Below are 21,660 nucleotides of genomic sequence, written 5' to 3' on the forward strand. Positions count from 1 at the left end.
CCAATGGGATTCTCAGTCTCCATTACTAACAATCCCTTTCCCCCCTGCGGTTAGGTTAGGTACTTTTAACTGTTATTTCAGTCGAAAGTATTATTGACTAGAGCATACGGTCAAAAGTACTTTTGACTGATTTTGCTAGTCAATAGTAGATAGATAGATAGATAGATAATTTATTTACATTACTTACAGCACACAAATTACAATAAATAAAAAAAACATACACATGATACACAGCAAAAGAGATAAAAGAATGAAAATAAAAAAGCACAAATAAAAAAAAAAAAACAAAATATATAAACTAACAATCTCCTTTCTTTCCCTTCCTTCAGGCGTGTGCCATAGTAACACAAAATGGTCACAACTCAGTTTATTGCTTTGCCCTTAAAAGAGCAAAACACTGATATTCTGTTGTGGCCAAGAGTCAGTCGCGAAACTCCTCATTGAAAATAACAATAAAAAGAAATATAAATGAACTGCATTGTATGTGTCCATTACATCCGTCTTTTGACTGGTTAAGAGTTTTAACTGCAACATACGCATGTTATTAATCTTATATCTTTACCACTTTCAGATCGACCAAAATAACATTTCTGTGATAGAAAACAACACGGATATCCACGTACTGACTGGCTCTCTGAAACTGTTCTTCAGGGAGCTGAAAGAACCTCTCATACCCTGTAGCTTCTTCGATAGGGTCCTCGCAGCTTGCTGTAAGTATAAGTCTGAATTAAAAAAAAAAAAAAATCTGAAGCGTCATAGTCTATTTCTGTCAACTTAACAACTTGTACTTGATATTGTTTACGACACTACGCCGGCATACACAGACCTCCACAGATAGTCGCCTCCGGATTAGAAGCCGGGGTAATGGGGTACGCCCCGAGGCCCCTACCTCGCCCGCCCACACATCATCTGGCGGGCAAGAGACGACCCTGTTGTTCTTGTTATTGTTTACAAGCAGCCCGCCCCGGCTTCGTACGGGTGAAATGCTAAAAAATGTGTTTATTTACGACATCACATTAGAAACCTCTAAATTTATCAGTGTTTCTCTACAATATTCTGCATGTATTATACATATAAACCTTCCTCTTGAATCACTCTATCTATTAAAAAAAAACCGCTTCAAAATTCGTTGCGTAGTTTTAAAGATTTAAGCATACATATGGACGGACAGACAGCGACAGCGACTTTGTTTTATACTATGTAGTGATGACTGTAATTTAAATAAGTATCTACTATTTAATTTTTTTTTTAATGGAAGATAATGGTATGGTTACCCCGTCTGCGCTATCTGTATACACTGGCGGGGCACCAGTGAGGAATAGGATAGGTGAGCATGAAAGCAGGTCAGTTAGCCTATCGTAATGAATGCAACAAGTATCAATCACATTGGTTTCCAGAGGGAACCAAGTGGAGGTCGACCTGACAGGGCTTGCTAGCAATGGGGCCATTAGTGCCCATTACTAACAATCCCTTTCTCCCCACTATTGAACTTGTAATAAATATAGCTAAAACAAAACTATTGTTTTTTACACTACCATCATTGCCAGCAGCAATTCTTTAAAGACGACAAGAAGAATATAAAGTCTTCTTTTTCTATAACCAACCATTTTTCTTGCATACTATATTTTGGTTTGATAGATGAATGAAGGTTCGAAAATTGCTGGGTATAATGATTCAAGATTGCCCTGGATCTGTAACTTGCAGCCATTAAGTTGATCGTATCAGCTATTAACTGCCCACTGCTGGGCATGGGCCTCCCCCATAAGGGAGATTTTGCCAATAGTTGCCACGTTTGGCAGGCAGGTTGGTTCCGCAGTTAAGCTTTGGAGATGTTTTAAAAGACTGCTGTCCATTAAGTTCCCTTGGTTGCTTAGACATCTACGATAAAGGAAAGTGTTGCCAATTCTATACCGGGACCACACAGCTAAATGTTTTATATAAAAATAAAAAAACATATTAGAGCTACCGTAGCTACTTAACATCAGGCGGAATATCTGATATTTATCAGCATAGATAAACACTAATTAATTATTTTTATTCTTTGTTGTTATATACCTACATCCGTCCATTGTAATCTTTGATTTGTTTCACAGCAATAAAACCGAAAGAGGCGAAGGTGAAAGAGTTCAGAGATATAGTACAGGCGTTACCACAATGCAACAGGGACACGCTGAAATTTTTATTAGAACATCTATTAAGGTTAGTTCTTACTAAGTATGGTAACACCATAGTTGTAAAAAGTAAGGTATTAATACCTATAGGAGACTTAGTAAACTATATTCTGTATGCACACTAAAAATACCACTTTATTCTTTATTGCACTAAAACATACAATAACAACAATAAGTTAATAACAATGTTAGCAAAGGCGAACTTATCTCTAAAAGAGATCTCTTCCAGTCAACCTAACACATTTACTGGCGTGAATTTACTGGGTACAGAGGAATAACACCTGAGTCCTTAGGAATGGCAACGCATGAGGGGTATCATGGACGAAACAGTATACTCTGTTATGTCCATGGTACTGCTCATGTCTATAGGCGACGGTTACCGCTTTCCATCAGGTGGCCGTCAGCTTGTTTGCCATTCTAAATTGCATAAAAAAAAAACACAGTGGCATAGGAAGTAATGAGTGGGCAGTAGTAGAACAAAACAGAAATTAAAATAAATATTTACATAATTTATAAATCAAATTTATCTTCTTCTCACACTCGAGAAGCGTGGGGAAATTGCGGATATTTACATATCTAATAAAAATAGCTTCCAGTATGGTCGAGTGCTCTGAACTATTGCGTAAATTAACATTCAATGTGCCCATCAAATCAAAAAGATATTTGACTCTCTAGTGTCATAGAATTATAGACAAAATCTCTATAATTCTATGACTAAAACTCTCTCTAAAATGTTTAATATTGACTTATTTTCGGAAAATATAATATCAACGAGAGGTCACCTGAGCAAGAATTTTTTTGATTCGTACACTGTCTGAGTGTGTATTACATTGATGAAAAGGCCACATTTTAGTCAAGTATTTACTAAATTTTTACTTTGTTTTTCATTATTTTTGTTTTTTGTTCATTCGTGTTTTTGTTGTATCATGTGCCTTTAATCTATTTTATTACTATTTGTGAGAACATGTTAGTGGCTTAGTTTGTAATTCTAAACCACTTCTATTTACATTAATGGTTTTCCTGTAAATAAAAAAAAATAATAAATATAAAGTAGCATAAAATCATGAAACGATTACGTCATAATATTTTTTATGCGAACATAATTTTCAGAATTCTTTTGTAGCAATTGCGGTTTCTCTATGGCATTTAAGTACTCTGTAGCAATAATCGTCACACTTTTGGTGGGAAATGATAATTTCGCGAAATGTCATGTTTCTCATTAAGTTTATTACATTCATTATTGCGTAAACCTGTATTCGTTGACAGTGACATTTTGTGAATTGAATGATTTTCTAATAATGTATTTTTTTACCAAATATTAGTATGGTTAACAGCTAAAGCTAATAGGTATAATGCCTAGTATAATCGTTTCTAGGTATATTAAAAAAATAACTAAACATCTTCTATTTTTTTTTTCATCTGTACTCACCTATCTTTACATTAGTTAAATCTCTCTAAAAATATCAATTTTTCTTATCTAGGTTAGGCATGGATTTGTACTATGATCTTGGTGGCAAACAAGCATATGACCCGTCTGATGATAAACGGGGATACCGTAGCCTATGGACGACTGTAACACTAATTCAATTTATATATACAATTAAAGAGTCGGCTCCGCAAGCGTAACACCAGGAAGTGTTACAGACGTACCTTAACTGTTTGCTATCAGACGAGCCGTATGCTTGTTTGCCACAATAGTATTGAAAAAACATTATTCATTACTGAAGCCAAATTATCATTACGAGAAACACGATAAAAGACAAATCACAACGCTTGCTAACAGATAATTTCAAACAAATAGATCTCTTTTTAGAGATAAGAGATACAATAAGTCATTAATGTGTCATTAAGATACAATACAGGCGAGATAAAAAAGAAAAGATTAGCAATTAACAATCCGAAATAGATAGGAAAATAGTATTTCTGCAGCTGAACAATTTTCTCCAAGGAGAATGATGAATGATGATGAATTTACATTAAATGATGTTACCTTTAAAACTGAACCTTACAATGTTTTTATTCTAGTACCATATGCATTGATACCGATTTATCTTGATGCAGGGTGACGCAGTACAGCGAGCGCAACCGCATGCACACTGCGAACTTGGCGATCGTTTTTGGACCCACGTTACTGTGGGCGCCTGCTGAACAGGCCCATAACATCGCCATCGACTGCATACAACAGAACAATGTCGTCGAGTTCCTACTCAACGAACTCAAAGATATTTTCAGCGAGGACACTAAAGGGAAGAAGAAAGTGTGACTCTGAATCTACCGGGACCCCCGGACTGAACTTTAAGCCCCAATTTGAAGCTACTCTTTTCTTAGTAAACAAAGGAGTGTTTTTACTGTGTAAAACGAAAAAGAGTATAGACTCGATAAAAGATTACTACCAAATACGTGTCAGAAGGAAATATTTACTCCAATGTATGGTGAAGCATGACTATGGGTTATATAGTTATGTAATTCAAGTCTAGCGGATGTGCTCTAAAGGATTTTGGAGTTAAAATAAGGATTATTTTGTAATTAGTGACTAACGGATTTTTGTATGTGGACCGATATTGTGATATGTGACGAATCGTGTTTGTAGTATATTAAAGTCCATTAGAATGAAAGAAAAATTATTATAAAGTTATGATCTCTGTCACAAAACGAGATGCGGAGTCCAAATTTGTTTCTTAAAATTATCATTATTATAATGAACATGAAAATCTGTGTTGTGATTGTGAAGCAATATTGTTACGGAAAGACTGTCCGAGGCTCTAGAAATAATAATATATTCAAATAAATATATATATATATATAAAGATATATTTAATATTAATAAATTAATATGGTTTTCGTGTGATGTAGCAAAATATATCCTGTTTTACGAAGATGCATTATTTTTGGGGCCAAATTTGTACATGTGTCCTGTCACTCGTAGTTTAGGCTCAAAGCCAGCTTGTATTGTGTGCCTTACGCGATGTAAATATTCATCATGGATGATTGTTGTGATACGGTGGAGTGTTGATACTCTTAGTTCTTCGTTATATATATACGTATATAGTAAAATTAAGCGATGCATGCAAATGTGACGGTCTAGTCCCTCCGTTGTTATAAATTGGACTTTATTAAAGAGAAGTTATGGTTGACAACTCAGTTATAATCAGTTAAATACTCAAACATTGAATAACAATCAGAAACGTAATGTTATATGATCATAAATAAGCTAGGAACCAAAGTTTTGTATTTTTGGCTGATAGTGTGTAATTAATTTTATTTGTTACATAGTTATTATTATGGAATTATATATAAACGCAAATAATGCTTGAAAAATAAATATTAGAAAATGAAGTTACGTGAAATAAAACCACTTATTTTAACCTACTATGTTTTCATTTACTTTACTTAATTTCCTTCATCCCCTAGATGGAGCAGTGGGCGTCCACAGTGATTTTCCAGTGGCATCGACCTTGTTTCAGCTCACTTCATGTCCCTCCAGTACTATATCCTTCTGCCTGACCTGTTCGTCGCCAAATCTATTTATTTGTTTACCAATTATAAAAATCAGTATACTTTATCCATCATCATCAATCAGCCTTTATTTGTCCACTGCTCCCCCTAAATATAGGACTCCCCTTAAGGGACAGGGCCATAAGGAATGGGGTCGTTCATTGTTGTAATTTACCATTGGGGGGTTTTGTTCAGGTGGACCGTCAGCTGGGCACCTGTACCGGCTCCCAGGCTGATGCTGCATCAAACGCCTGAAGTAAGCATTCAGCAAACTATGTTTTTAAGTGACTTCCAAAAGAAGACGGCTCTAAACTCGCCTGATATAGACGACATATGAATGTTTGCCGGGTTTGCTTGCCTAAGGAGAAAAGACTTGATTGTTTGTTTGTAATGTATAAACTCAAAAACTACTTAACTGATTTTAAAAATCCTTTTACTTATAGTAATCTTAGCAAGTTGGCATGAATTTACTGGGTACAGAGGAATAACACCTGAGTCCTCAGGAATGGCAACGCATGGGGGTATCATGGGCGAAACAGTGTACTCTGTTATGTCCATGGTACTGCTCATGTCTATAGGCGACGGTTACCGCTTTCCATCAGGTGGGCCGTCAGCTTGTTTGCCATTCTAAGTTGTATAAAAAAAAAAGTTCCTCTGAATATTAATGGCGGGAAAACGGTCATTACCTATTTCAAAATCACACATACATATCGGATATGTATGTATCTTCACTTCGATATTGTGTAACAAATATTTAACATATTCATTGTTGGACAAATAATTAGATATTGTTTTTTTTTTTGTTTTTTTTAATATTTTAAGGGCTTTTACCTTCTTCAGGTATATCAGTCCTAAATTAGATATTGTTAACAAAATATATAAATATAACCCACCCGTACTTGTAACATGTAGTCAGTGTTGCCACAAAAAAAAAACTTGCCATTGACAGGTGTTCAATACATATCCGATGGGGGGAAAGGGATTGTTAGTGATGGAGACAGAATCCCATTGCTAGCAATATACCCAACCAGGTCGACCTCTTCGCGGTTCCCCCTGGAAACTGTCATGGTTAATTCCTGATGAATTCATCATGATGGGCTAACTGACCTGTTTTCATTCTCATCGATCACCCTTCACTGGTGCACCGCCAGCGTATCCCGTTAGCGCAGGCGGGGTAAACATACCACTTTCACCAACCAAAAAAAATACATATCTGATAATGATAAGGATGTTAACACTAGCGGGGCACCAGAGAGAGATGATAGGTGAGAATGAAAAGACAGGTCAGTTAGCCTAACGTGGTGAATTCATCAAAAAATAACCACGATACTTTCCAGGGGGAACCGCGTGGAGGTCGACCTTCGAATATACCCTAATAATATTGATAGTAATGGGCCTGTTAGGTCTTATTACTAACAACCCCTTTGCCCCCCTCAATATATATTTAGATGTCTCCCTACAAAAGTCCGTCCAACGTATATTTATAACTAAACAAAAGAAAACCTAAATTGCCTTATTAAAAATTAAAGGTATTTGAAGTAACAATTGACGTCTAAACTTGTATTGAACACCTGTCTATCGCGAGTTAAACTTTTATGTGGTAAGACGGACACTTTGCTTACCATAATCCAAACTTATCAGCCGAAACAATGACCTGGGGATCATTGACCTTCTTGTCTCCATCTTCTGGTTATCTGAGAAAGGCTGTACACAACAGCAATGGACGAATTTAATTCTGCTATAAAATTATTTTATACACTCGCCAATAGACAAACTCGGGGGAAGGGTATTAGTAATGTGGACTACCAGTCCCATTGCTAGCCTATATACCCTGTCAGATCGACCTCCACGTGGTCCCCGCTAGACACCATCGTACAGAATTCCAGGTGTAATCTTCACGATGGACTAACTAACCTACCTTTTCATTCTCACCTATCATCTCTCACTGGTGTCCCGCCAGCGTATATTAAAAAAAAAGGCAAACTCATTTGTCTCAAAAAATTATTGTAAAATGGCAAATAAACTAACTTTTTATTTGATAAAAAGCCGGAATGGCCGGTTATAAACATGAAAACCAAGCACTATGGGACATCATGGACACTCTATTACGATATATTGCTAGCAATTGGACTGATAGTCCGTATCATTAGCAACCCCTTTATCCCTTTATCCTTACCGTTACCCTTACATATCCTGTAATCTCACTATCGTGTCCCTTCAAATCGAAACACAAGTATGCAAACAGCTGTTTCACAACAGAAACACGCGGGACAGAAGTACAAACATACAATTTTTATATAGGATATTTTAAATATAAAGGCCCTTTATTATGCTTCCATAATATCTATTTAATTTCCATTTAAATACGTCATAAGTGTCTCAAGTTGGTAGCAAATTCAATAATAAACATCCTTGACAATATTATAAATGTGAAAATGACATTGTCTTAGCGTCTTAACAGTTTAACCAATTACTATGAAATTTGGTATGTACAAGCTATAGTGAGGCTTGAGGAGGTAGATTTCATTTTATCCCGCGCAGTGCCGAGTAAAAAACAAGTGAATTTATAGTTTAAAAGGACAAATGAAAAAAAAAATACACACAATATTGCCAGTACTGTATTTATGCAATTAATTTTATTATAATTTTTACAAATGACAAATTATTATTTCAGTTACATTTTCTTCATAATTTTCGCAGTCTTATTATTCTTTACTGTATAATCGGACATTTTATTTGTCAATTACAAAAAAAAAATACAATTAGGAATGTATATTATCTGGTGATAAACTAACAAGAAAATTACATATTCGAAATTTAAATTATTTTAAAATTATTGCTCAAAGAATGTACGTAAAAATAATTAATAATCTAGTAAACTTTAACTAAAAAAAAAAATAACGATCAATTTTAATCTAAAAATAAGGCTAAATTACATGCATATTAGGACCTATTATATAATAATAATTATATAATCAACATAATAAAACATATTACATTCAGAATCCGCAGTAATCCTTATAAAATATTGAACAGTTGCTTGATAGCACTCTACTCGCATCGGGTTAATAATATCATTGCAAATCCGTCATCAAAACATGAATCCAAGCGTCCCATTCGTTCTTGATATAAACTTTATAACAAATTATAACTATACACGTAGATAACAATTTAATGATGCATTCAATGACATATTAGTTATAATAGAAAAATTACAGAAAATAATATCAAATTTATTATATCAAAATTAGTCTTATTTTGGATATAATACACATAAAATGGTCTCGGTGTCTTCCATTAAGCAAGTATTAATCACATGCATCTAGATTGGGCATTCAATCGTCGAATTTCCCAAACAAAATATTAAATAATGCCTCAAAAAAAAAAAACTGTCAACTGATAGATAATTCTTTTTACAAATCAGCGCGCCATTTTTTAGTGTTGCAAGTAATAATAAGTGAGTGGAGAATTTATTGACATAAGAATAGGTACAATATTCGACTATTTTTGTCCATCTAGACGCACGTAATAATTATTAACCATTGCGTTAATTTACTATGATTACATAGTTTAATGATATCGACAACAACCTATAATTTAATGACATAAATAATAATAATAAAATAGAAATTATTTCTGTCATAATTTATTCACTTTTACAATTTAAATGTGTATTATTAATAAAGTAAAATTACAAAGCTACATTTTTTATAAAAGAACCGTCCCACCTGTGTATGAATTAGTTCGCGTGACACAAAATATGGCATTTCATTACAAGCATGTCAACACTAATGCCAATATTATATATTCACGGCCATAGTTTACACAATACCAATAGAACAGTTATTGCGTAAATTAATAAACCTATATTTATAATAAGCCAGTGTAAAAAAGCTATCTAGTATATCAATAAATTTACAAAGCTCATGTATTATTTTATTTATTACATATAATATATCGACGGTATGTATATTTGTTAGTTGATTTATAGCAGCCATCCATCACCAGATCTCATCACGAGCCCGTGTATAGTTTATAACACGAAATATAACACCTAAATTCCCTTTGCACTGTTTATAAGATATGAACGACGTGATTCCAGAGTAAACATGTTTTATATCCATATTTTTTTTTTTTCATAATCATAATATATTTTATATGAAAAATCTTCTAAATAACAATAAAAACATTTTTGGGATATTACAAAGTTAGAAACACTTAAGGAATTTATTAATTTTTCTCATTTTTTAAACTGTGCATTATGGATAGAGGCCATGATCGCCGTTCCGTTTACTATCTGGCTCAAAGGTTGTCTCTGGCGGTCTAACGTAGAAATGCTGCAAGCATTATGGGAGTCTTTGGATCCGACACGGATTTTGGAACGAGTAAATAATTTTAACCAATTGCTAATTTAATTATTTTTTTATTTAAGTAATATTTGCCATTATTAATATATATATATATATATATTTTTTGTCATTTTAAAAATTGTAACATAAATATTTTAAATGAAACATTAATTTTTAAATTAATCTTTAATGATGTGTCATTTACAGCATCGTATTTGAAAAGAGTAAACTTAATGACGCTCAAAAGGATATCAGAAATTTCCTTAACTGGTTGGAACTCCTATCTATTGAATAAATAAAAAATACGATTCGGGTCAGTGGGCAAACTTTTACTTTGTATGGAAAGCCAGGGCCATTCTAATACCACAGACTGCACTGAAATTTCAGTTAAAAAGCAGTACTAGCAGAAGAACGAATTCGGAGCGTTGTATGTTGTTTTATTTTTTTCTATCTCTGCAATTAATATATCACGTAATAACATTTTTATTATTTCATTCAATCATGTAATAATTATTTATCTGAGAATAATTAATTAATTCATTAATAATTTAATTAATATTCATTAAATCAATTCTTTAGCTTATCACCAAATTATAGCAAATAGAAAATAGTTGTTTTTGTGAACACTTGTCTTGTCCTCATTTACCAAACATATTTGAATGTCTAAATGACATAATGATGAAGGCTAATGATATAAATTATTATTTATATATTATTTAAATTATTGCACCGTCGATATATAATATTATGACATGCATAAAAATGTACGTCAAAATTTAAAATGTATAAAATCCAATTTAAAAGAGGTAGAAAAATTCGATGACAAAATCTTCAAAAATGGAATGGAAATAACATTGGCCAGTTATAATATATTGGGAAAAAAACCTATTCAGCCATATTATACAATTGCATGCGGACATAATAGCGGACAACTAAGCTAAATTTATTTTGACGCAATTTTCCTGCAAGTGTAATAACGATAAATTTCTACATTTCACAACAACACGTCGTACAAAACGTCCTGAATGTACAAATATATAAAAATGTGCATAAAATGTTCCAAAAATGTGTATCAACAATCCATTTGTTCCGCCGCTAACCACTACGTACTATATAATAAAAAAATTGATAATACTAACAATTATCGCAAAAAAAAAGTAAAAATCTACCAATAAATATACTTATTATATAAATGGATATTCTCTTTCTACGTACTTTTTATAAGCTCTATTCGTTTTATATAAGCATCACTTTCCGTCTGACAGTAATATTGGGACTATTTAGAACACTGATTTAAAATTAAAAGTATATTATAAAAAAAAAAATATTAATCTGGCAATGTTTATTTCGCGCGGAAATCAAATTTTATCATTATAATCTGACAAGTATTCCAAAGACAAACTATCATTGCTAAGGATTTTAATTTTATTCTTTTTTTATTAATCTGCATTCTAGTTTTCTTCCATTTACTTTTTTTTTTGTTTGTTTTTTTTCCTTATTATTGCTCTTATTTTACTATGGTATATATATATTTTTTTTAGATTAAATAAATTTTGATTTAACGTATTTAACAATATATACTTTGATAAATTTATCGATCGGAATTCCTTTTTAGAAATACACTATTATTATATACTTACTCAAAGAAGCTATATTTATTTTCAATTAAAAATAAATACACAAACAATCGTATGCAGCCAACGCCATATGCCAATCGCGTGGTTGAAATTTTAGCCAAGAAACACAAATTATTTCTTGAAAATATGCATTAAAAAAATATTCATTTGATAAAATAAAATCTCGTGCATTCAACTTGGTCATTGTTTATCTTCAATTCAGTGTAAAATTAAATAATATTTATCACAATATTTACAATAAAAAATCACTCGAAATCAATTTGGAATATTTTTTATTTAGAAAAAAAAAATACGCAATGTACGTAATATAAATACAGTCCCAACATTTCTTTCAGATTTCTTTTAATATAAAATATTTTCTTAATTTCTATACTTCCGCGATACAGTGACATTGTTTCTTCATGAATAAAGTAATTTACTGAATTGGAAATTGAATTAAATTGTTTAATAACTATATATAACAAATATTTATTACATGCATGTGTATATTTCAACAAGTGCAACGTCTCTCTCAGAAACTAATATAGGTATAAATAATAATAGTTCAAAGAGATCTAAATCGAGGAGACATTTCCGGTGACACGTTGTCGAAAATAAATCTCTATATTTACGTATAAACATATTTATATTATTTCGACAATTCATTGAAAATAACGTAAGCGTAATTTAGTGCCGACCTTGATATCGAAGAAATACGTGGCTTATTTTATTACGAATACTATTAATAACATAATACCACGATATTTTCGTCAAACTATAAATCGATCAAATGTCAAGGAGTATGCTTGTTACAAATGATTTTTGTTATTCAACTTAGAACGGCAAACAAGCTGACAACCCACCTGATGGAAAGTGGTAACCGTCGCCTATAAACATGAGCAGTACCGTGGACATAACAGAGTATACTGTTTCGCCCATAATACTCCCCATGCGTTGCCATTCCTGAGGACTCGGGTGTTATTCCTGTGTACCCTGTAAATTCACGCCATATCCCACCCTTCAAACCGAAACACAGCCATGCAAACACAACTGCTTCACGGTAGAAACACGAATAGGACAGAGAGGGCAAAGCAAACGACTTTTGTACAAAGTCTCCCACTGGTAAGATGCGAACTGTTGTGCGCGGAAATAAAATTCAAATAATCAAAATACGACTTTTAGATATGTTCAAATGACTTCGATGTGATCATCATACGAAATCATGCTGCGTAGAGTATAAAAAGCATCCAATATTTTTCAATAAATAGCTCGGCTAATATTGCGTGTAGAGCGTAGATACTACATACAGGAAATGATATGTTTGCAGTATTTATATGACGGGGATATAAACCCGAACCTTTGGAATAACATCATCTTAAATATGAACACTGCAAATAGTTTTTTTTTTTCTATAAACCTACTATTAACTGCGCACATACAGTAACTATCAGCTTGTATCTATTTTGTCTCAGAACGCAAGAAACAATGACGCATTTACTGACGTCATTAGGACCTTTTTGCATATTTTCAATCGACTTCAAAAAGGAGTTTATCTATTTATTCATTTATTTGTTTAGGCGTGTCAACAAACATACATTAAAAAAACTAAATATAGTATTTGCATCAATTATAAATATGCACAACATTGAAATAATACATTGATACAAAAAGAAGTTAATATATAAAAAATACAAATAAAACTGTTTATAACTACTCCTCTCCATCCAAAGGTTGCCTGGAAGAGATCGCTCTCAGTGATAAGGTCGCCCATTGTTTTCTCACTGTGATTATTTCTTGTAATTGTTTGTATCTATAATAAGTTTACTATTGTAATCTTTTGGAGGAAACAATAAAGAGTATCTATCTATCTATCTACATATAAAAGTGTAGGGCTGACATACAATACTTTTAGATTATCAATTTAAAATGAAATTCAAATCGAGTGTGTATATACGTGTGTTGCGTGAAATCTATGCCTCTTCAATTCTGCACCGAATTTACAAGTTTGCTCCCGTTTTAGTCCAAATTGGAAAAAAAGGAAGATAAAGGGTAATTTTCAGCAAATGGGACCCGTTCAACTTTAGTAGACTTTTCAACTATCCTTTTAACTTCTAGTCCCCAGAAAAACCAATGGTACTAAAATATATTTTAATGTTTTTTAAACACAAACCATGCTGTGATTGTGACTAAATGTCAGAACAGTAAGCCATAATTCACAGGTGTATTGTATTGACATGTTTCGCTATATCTTATGTTGGTGATACTATAAATAAAAAAAATAGAAGGAAGCATAGTATAACATACTTTCCGGGGACATCATCATTTACTGAAGATTTGAAACCAAAAAGTTCATCAAAATTATACAGAAATCTCCCTTGGTAAACATCACCCCAAATTTAATATTTTTATTTTCCATATTCCTAAAAACTCATAATTTAAAATTTAATTCTGCAAAAAAAACCTAGCTACTCCAATTACAAAAAAATCGACTTCAACTATGACGAAACTAGATATTTTGATTTAATTAAACTATTGAACCGATTTTGATAAAACTTCTGAGTTCGAATTGTAAGTATAACCTTTCAGATAAAAAAAGAATTTTCTAAATCAGTTAATAACTGACTAAGTTATGAGGTAACAAACATAAAAAAAAAACGTATAAACGAATTGAAAACTTTCCTTTTGAAGTCAAATTGTTAAAGATTATTTTTTATGCAACTTAGAATGGCAAACAACCTGACGGCCTACCTGATGGAAAGTGGTAACCGTCGCCTATAGACACGAGCAGTACCATGCACATAACAGAGTAAACTGTTTCGCCGACGATACCCCCCACGCGTTGCTATTCCTGAGGACTCAGATGTTATTCCTCTGTACCCAGTAAATTCACGCTATATCCCATCCTTCAAACCGAAACATAGCCATGCAAACACAACTGCTTCACGGTTGAAACACGAATGAGGTACCCAAGCAATCGACTTTTGTACAAAGTCTCCCTCTGGTGAAAGATACCATATAACACCCGTAAAAATACAGATACCTTCAATCTTTTAAAAATTACATTTAAAATATACAATATTTATCAATACTATTGACGTATTCTCTTACTTTGATGAAAGTTTTGGATAAAATTATAAATACAATAAATTATGTATAAAGTAATAACGGAATAACATGAAACGAATGGAAATAACAATACAAAATTAACGTGAATCGATTTGATTTTTTTTTCCGTTCTTTTAGTATTAGAAAATTACTACTTTTTCCAAATGTGATCATATTTAGGAGTTATTTGTTTGGATTGCTTCAAGGATCAGCGGAGTAGCTAATGGATGTCCTTGGCTCTTGTCACGCGATATGGTAATATATTTGTTGTCATATTTCTATTTTTTGTTTCGGATTTTATTGTACGTCAACATAAGTGTAATATGATTCATGGGCTTACATTATATAGATAGAGTGTGTCCACATAAATGCATCGAGAAAAACGGCTCAACTTTTTCATTTTTTTTCCCGAGTCCTCAGGAAGGGCAACGCATGGGGGTGTCATGGGTGAAACAGTATACTCTGTTATGTCCATGGCACTGCTCATGTCTATAGGCGACGGTTTTCCATCAGGTGGGCCGTCAGCTTGTTTGCCATTCTAAGTTGTATAAAAAATATACAATTTTGAATGATAAATAGTTAGAAGTGATTCTTTTATAACTTCGTTAGTTATTTTGTTTTACAATTTCTGCATCTTTTTAATTAGTGTGTACTTATTTTCTTTATTAAATAATATGTCAAGATACATTTTACGCGTAAGTGAACAGTGATAAAAAAACGAATCAGCTAATTTGACGATTAGATGACAAAAAGTTGACCCGTTTTTGAGTCTTATTGGTCAATCTAATTAATCTAAGTTCATGAATAATATTTATAACAGAAGTATTTATATCTATGTAGTAGAAATTTAAAATTACCTAAATTGTAATACCTCTGACGTACGTACTGTTAATCTATAAGGTATCTGCTAGCTTGTTTGACATTCCAGATTGCATAAAAAAATATATACGTTGATATATAGTACGTTTATAGAACATTACTGCAGCGGCCAGCAACCGAGGCATTGATGGACGAACGTGCAAATGTGGGCCGAGGCGTAGCCGAGGCACACATACGTGAGTCCATTAATGCCTAGTTGTAGCCAAGGCTTGTATGGTACTTTTCTCAAACAATGCGCGGAAATCAAAAACACAATTTTACTTTTTAAGTTCAATGACGAATAACGAACAATAATAATTTTTCACGCGCCATAATTTTCCTTTGTTTTTTTTTTTCAATAAACAGCTTTCTATTTGCGAGCCAGTTCGAAATTTAAATAAAAACTTTTATTAGTTACCTCCTTGGTAGCCGTGTTTCGAATTACATTACAGGACAGATATAAGTTTACATAGTAATTATTCTGGCCACAAAACACGACAGATATGGATTTTCATACAACTTTTGCCGGCCGCTGCCCGCATTTATCTGGCCAGTACGGCAATTTTAATTTATCTCGAAGAAGATTGTCAAAATAATGCTCACATTTCCAAGCATGTTTGAGAAAAATTATATTTATTACACTTATATAATTTTGATTGAAGTACTCAATTCAGTATTTTTGACACCATGTTTATTTTATAAGTAAATTCATTGTTATTTCAAAAAATATTTTTTATTAAACAGGTAACAAAATGTTACGTAACACAATTATTGTATGTAAAATAGTTGTATGAGAATTGTTGAAATGTATGTAAGTGCATAGGTCGTTGATAAAACAACGATTCGGTTTTTGACGTAATTAAAATATATACGTATGTAGTTAAAATCATATTGTTCAAAATATTTATAAATAATATTGTCCAATTCATTTTTGTTATTATAGGTACTTAAATTAATTAAATTATGTAGCAAAATATAAATGAACTATAATCAACTGTAGGTAAAAATATCTTATAAGTAATCAAATATTTTTAATATACCGATGTAAATATAAAACATCCATTAAAATATAAACAGTAAATAACAATGTAGTTATTTCTAATCTCTCTCAGTTCATTATGAAGAGGAAAAATACTAATAAAATTTATTTTCATTAAGGTAAAAACGTAGAAAGCGCTTAACACGAAATAAACCCGAAACATTACGTGACAAATTAGTGTAGGAGTGTCCCGGGCGGACTAATTAGGTAAATTCACTTAGAAACAACATCACTGTCGCCCCGTACCTATGTCTCGACACTATAATGTGTATAATAGGTAACGTTACTACGACACGGTCGAAAAGCGGGCCTCCGTAACCCTTCACAACTAATTAGGAACATTTTTATACAAAAACAAAAAGAAACAAATATTTACGCTACACTATCTAATAACATGTTCATTGTTTTATAACTAAACAAAGCACAAATAGTCCGTGGCACCAATATGTTACTATAAAAATATTAACAGCTGTCTCACTGGTGCTAAATCTCGTCGGAATCGGAGCGTATTGAGTCGTAATTTGAAGTTTTGCTTCTTAACATCCTGAGGAAGGAGCCCACAGCGAATATCGTTCTTCGGTGTCTGTGAAATATACCCTGATATAAAGCTTCCCTTAACGCCTTCCTGTCGTCTGTAATCGAAGGTTGCGTACTTAATGTAACGTCGGAATGTGCCCCGATAGCCTTCTGATGTCGAAGACTGCCGTGCTTCTTCTCTAAAGATTTCTGATTTGGCAAACTCATTGTAGATTCTATTGAGGAGTTTTTTGTTTTTCTTAAATTCAGTATTTTCTTTCCTGACGACTGCGTCTCGGACGTAGACCGCGATGGTGCCAGTTTAGACCTATGTAAAGGGTTGTTCGAACCTTCTGGATGGACCATAATTTCTACTGACTTTTGACTGACGGCGCTCGACCTCGTTAACGTTCTTTGGTGGGATGTCGTGGGCTCCGATTTCGGGACCTCTTTAGGCATTGACTGTTCAGCTTCCACGGCTATCATATTTACTATATGGCTTGCTGAATTTGGATATATAATTAATTTAATAATGGACAGGATGATTACATCATAGGCGGGCGGGCCTCATCAGCACTATCAACAGAGGGCACAGTCAGATGAATCACAACGTCAGTATTGCTTGGCTGATCGCTTCTTGTACGGTTTTCGCAGCAGTTGCTAAATGTTATGGTCGGCACTTTACCATCACTATCAATGTTAACCGTATTCAGGTTTTGTGCTAAACAATCTAACTCAGAGTCTTTATCTTTATTTTGGTCATCGGAGTTTGCGCTCATACTCGGAATGAGCCATTCCTTCTCATCTTCAGGTGCTCTATCTATGTCTGGCGAGGAGACGAAGTCATCACGGTTCAAAGTCGGGGTACAACTTTCACCATTCACGTGTAGTCCTATCAGTCCAGCCAAGTTTACGTTGAAGTTTTTGTTTCTACTCGACTCCTTGGTTTCTTTTGGAGTTTGGACCTCCTCGGAGATAATACGGTCTGTGATTGTTTCTATCTCAGTCTGCAGGGCTTGGTCATCTTCATAAAATTCAGAAAGACCTTGAAGATTTTCGTACCAGCTATTACTAAGCAAACTTCCCGGAGGGACTTCTTTCTGTTCAATATGCGCTTGACGATAGTTATCAATGAGTGGTTGCAGCGACTCTTCGTGTTGGTGAAACAGGTATTCGTAGGCCTGGCTCACCGCATACAATGAGTAGGCAGATCGAGGTCTCGGCACCACTGATGCTGATGATTTATATGCCAAACAACCACGCCACACGTGACCATGCGAACGCTCGCTCAGTATTGTATTACAATTAAGAATCCTTTCAAAGTCCGACACTTGCTCGGCTTCGCTGATCTGCAACAACAATTTGTTCTCCGTCTCTTTCCCGCAGCCGACAGTCTGACACAGCCTCTTGTTGTCGCTGACCTGTTTGGAAGGATTAGGTGATTTAGTTTTGTTAACATCGATTTCTTTTGTATTGCATAAGTTCTGTGCCGGTTTGGAGTTTGAATGTCTAGGTTTGGGATTGTCGGCATACTTCATGGGTATTGAGAGCGTTTGGACTGATACGTTGAAGGGTACTTTCTCTATTAATTTCCTGTTCTGTTTTTTAACGGTTATATCGCAAGGTCTGACACGTTTCTCGCTGGACGGGAGCCGATTACGGAAGAACTGTTTCTCAGAGCGAAAACGATTGTGGTCCGCGCTTCGAACGTTACGTGCATATTGCGATTTGGGTCTTTCAACTAAACAGACGCTTTTGGCTCGTAAGGGTATATCAGCGCGTGCCTCACTAGCGGTAGCCAGTTTCGCCCTCGCGGGGTGGTGTTTAAGTTTTAATCGGGTGTTTATTTCGGATGTATCGTACATGTGCACGAGCGGCAAGCGAATATCGTTCCGAGTGACTGCTCTCCGCGCCGGCATGCAGAGTTCTTTGCAAATTGTGAAGAGTGAGCGTAAAAATTAAATTATTGTGGTAGCGTGCGGCGGCCGATCGATTTCCATTATTCCGCCGTATACAAACGCGCATAAAGTTCAACCACTGTTCGATGCTCGTACAGTACAATGACAGTTTTATGCGGTTGATTTGTACTGGTATCGTGCATGCTTTTTAACCCAGATCGTACTGATTTATTAGGTCGCCGATTGGAAGAAAAATGTTGCGTAATTAAGTCATGGGTACGACTAACCGTAATATTTTGTTATTACGTTTATTAGATTGTTTGTTTCTTTTGTATTAGCATACCCAATGTGCTCGTACCCTAGTGACATTGTAACTAGAAAGACAATATGTACTGTAGGGAGGAAAGGGATTGTTAGTAATGGAGACTGAGAATCCCATTGCTAGCAATATACCCAACCAGTTCGACCTCGTCGCTGTTCCCCCTGGAAACTATCATGGTTAATTCCAGATGAATTCATCATGATGGGCTAACTGGCCTGTTTTCATTCTCATCTATCACCCTTCACTGGTGCTCCGCCAGCGTATCCCGTTAGCGCAGGCGGGGTTACCATACCATTTTCACCCATAAAAAAATGTACTGTAACATACTATCAATTTAATGACCTATATTGTGATATTCGCACACTAAAATAAATATAATTATAATAGAGATTTCAATTGAGTAATCTTACATATGCATCCATACATCTTTTCGCGACCTTAGCACCATACACATCCTGATGAGAGAAGGTATTATTAATATTGTTTTTTTTTTTAAGTGATGACATAAAATGGCAACTCTGCCTGCGCTATTGGTTTACACTGGTTCCCCAGTGAGGCCTGATACGTGAAGATGAATCAGATCAGTTAGCCCATGTAATAAATGGCTAATGAATAAAATAAATTAATAAATGAATTATAATACTTCTATATTTGTAGGTACTTATTTTAATAATTATTTACATTACGTACTAACTACAGTTAAACACTGGGAACATTTAATAACGAAAAACTAAGCCCTTTTTGTTACTATGTACTTCTGAATGTACTGAATATTAGGTAACCACGCTACTAGCTCCAAGATACAGGTCTGACCCAGTTTGAGGACTTTGTGTTGGTAAGACAGACTTCTCATGAAATAACTTCAAATAAATATTTGTTCTGAATCTTTACCATTTCTTTCGGTAATAAACACTATTTTATTATTTTATAACTGTCGCGTTTCTTGTGATTACTTCTCTAGAAATGATAAGTTTATGAAAATAATGTAGAAACAATAATAAATAACGATTGCAAGGGTCTTTCGTATGTCTTCTTAAAGTTTATTTTTAATTTGATTTATTTATTTATTTATTATCTATTTAAAACGCCTCTAATATCGTCACCTCTATGGCAAATTTACGAATCTGCAGTTTTTTTCAAATTTGACATTTCTTTAAAAATCTACATTTTGCGTATATTACATACTACTTATTGTGGTTTATTTTCAAATTTCTATCCCTAACGGTTAAAAAAATCGAGTAGCTCAAATCTTTATATTTTGGTGAACCCAAAGTAAACTTACTTAGCATATTTTTATAGTATTTTCTATAATAAACACTTTAATTTGAAAATTTCAAGATTCAAGATTGAAGATTTATTTATTTGTAAAACATGCGTATAAATACATGCAGATGTTGACAATATAATAACGTTCGACATGTTTAGCCTGTACGGCGTACAAACATATGAGGTTACACAGATAGTTCACATTATACATCAAGTCCATTTTATACCATTAATCGTCATCACATTACAATTTTCAAATACATTTAAATAAATAATAATTGTCAGTCAAAATTAAATTCAATTCAATAATTATTTTATTAATTTTTCAATCCTAATTTAATTATTTTACATGAATGATTGCTATAACGTTTTTATTTAAACTGAAGTTCTCTACAAAACACATGATTTATACCTTGGTATATTTACGAAAGTGGCACTTTCGTTAGTTTGCCAGATATTAAAATAAATGATTTTCTTTGGCACCTTACGAAACTGCCACTTTCGTAGATTTGCTGTTGTATAACTCAATACCTAGAAACTCTCATGTATGAAGGCGCAAAGTAACGAATATGCATTTATTTCTGATACTTGTAATATAATAATAATTAAGCGCATTCAATAAAAAACAGGATTTTAAAACTAAAATGTTAGCATTATCTTTTACAGTAGTCTTCTATCAAAAGTTATTTGCATTCTAATGTTTCGAAACGTTCCCCTGTAAAATGTATCTTTTTCAGTTTCGTAAGTTTACCATAAAGGTAACGATATGACAGGAGACGTTTTTTTATTGTTATTGTGGCCAGAGATTGATCACGATCTCACCTGACGAAAAGTAATGATGTAGTCTAAAATGGAGTTCGCAGACTCACTAATAGAATTGATCTAAATTATTGTTATGAAAGGGATTGTTAGTAACGGGGAAGTTAGTCCCCATTGCTATCAATATACCCTATCAAATCAACCTCCACGCGGTTTCGCCTGAAAACTGTCGTGATTCATTTATCGTTGAATTTGTCACGATGGGC

At 33.5% G+C, this 21,660-nt stretch overlaps 3 protein-coding genes across 5 annotated transcripts in view; 1 reads left to right on the plus strand and 2 right to left on the minus strand.

The window, feature by feature from the left end:
• The window catches only part of LOC113515212 (WW domain-containing protein tag-325-like), a 178,256-nt gene extending 172,720 nt beyond the window's left edge, over positions 1-5,536 (plus strand). For all 3 annotated transcript variants that reach the window (XM_052895858.1, XM_052895861.1, XM_052895859.1), the window contains 3 exons: positions 572-710; positions 2,094-2,199; positions 4,233-5,536. In XM_052895858.1, the coding sequence (XP_052751818.1) occupies positions 572-710; positions 2,094-2,199; positions 4,233-4,434 (447 nt within the window). In that variant the 3' untranslated portion in view covers positions 4,435-5,536. The remainder of the gene's footprint in view (positions 1-571; positions 711-2,093; positions 2,200-4,232) is intronic.
• A 2,732-nt stretch (positions 5,537-8,268) lies between these two features.
• LOC113515801 (uncharacterized) lies at positions 8,269-17,635 on the minus strand. Its single transcript, XM_026900090.3, has one exon. It carries the CDS (start codon positions 17,633-17,635, stop codon positions 17,117-17,119), a length of 519 nt encoding a protein of 172 aa, XP_026755891.1. The 3' UTR covers positions 8,269-17,116.
• A 59-nt stretch (positions 17,636-17,694) lies between these two features.
• LOC128200930 (uncharacterized) lies at positions 17,695-19,068 on the minus strand. The gene has a single exon (XM_052895908.1). It carries the CDS (start codon positions 19,066-19,068, stop codon positions 17,695-17,697), a length of 1,374 nt encoding a protein of 457 aa, XP_052751868.1.
• Positions 19,069-21,660: the final 2,592 nt, after the last annotated feature.

This window comes from Galleria mellonella, unplaced genomic scaffold, assembly GCF_026898425.1.
Source record: "Galleria mellonella isolate WM207_F2 unplaced genomic scaffold, CSIRO_AGI_GalMel_v1 utg312, whole genome shotgun sequence".
Taxonomy (NCBI): Eukaryota; Metazoa; Arthropoda; class Insecta; order Lepidoptera; family Pyralidae; genus Galleria; species Galleria mellonella.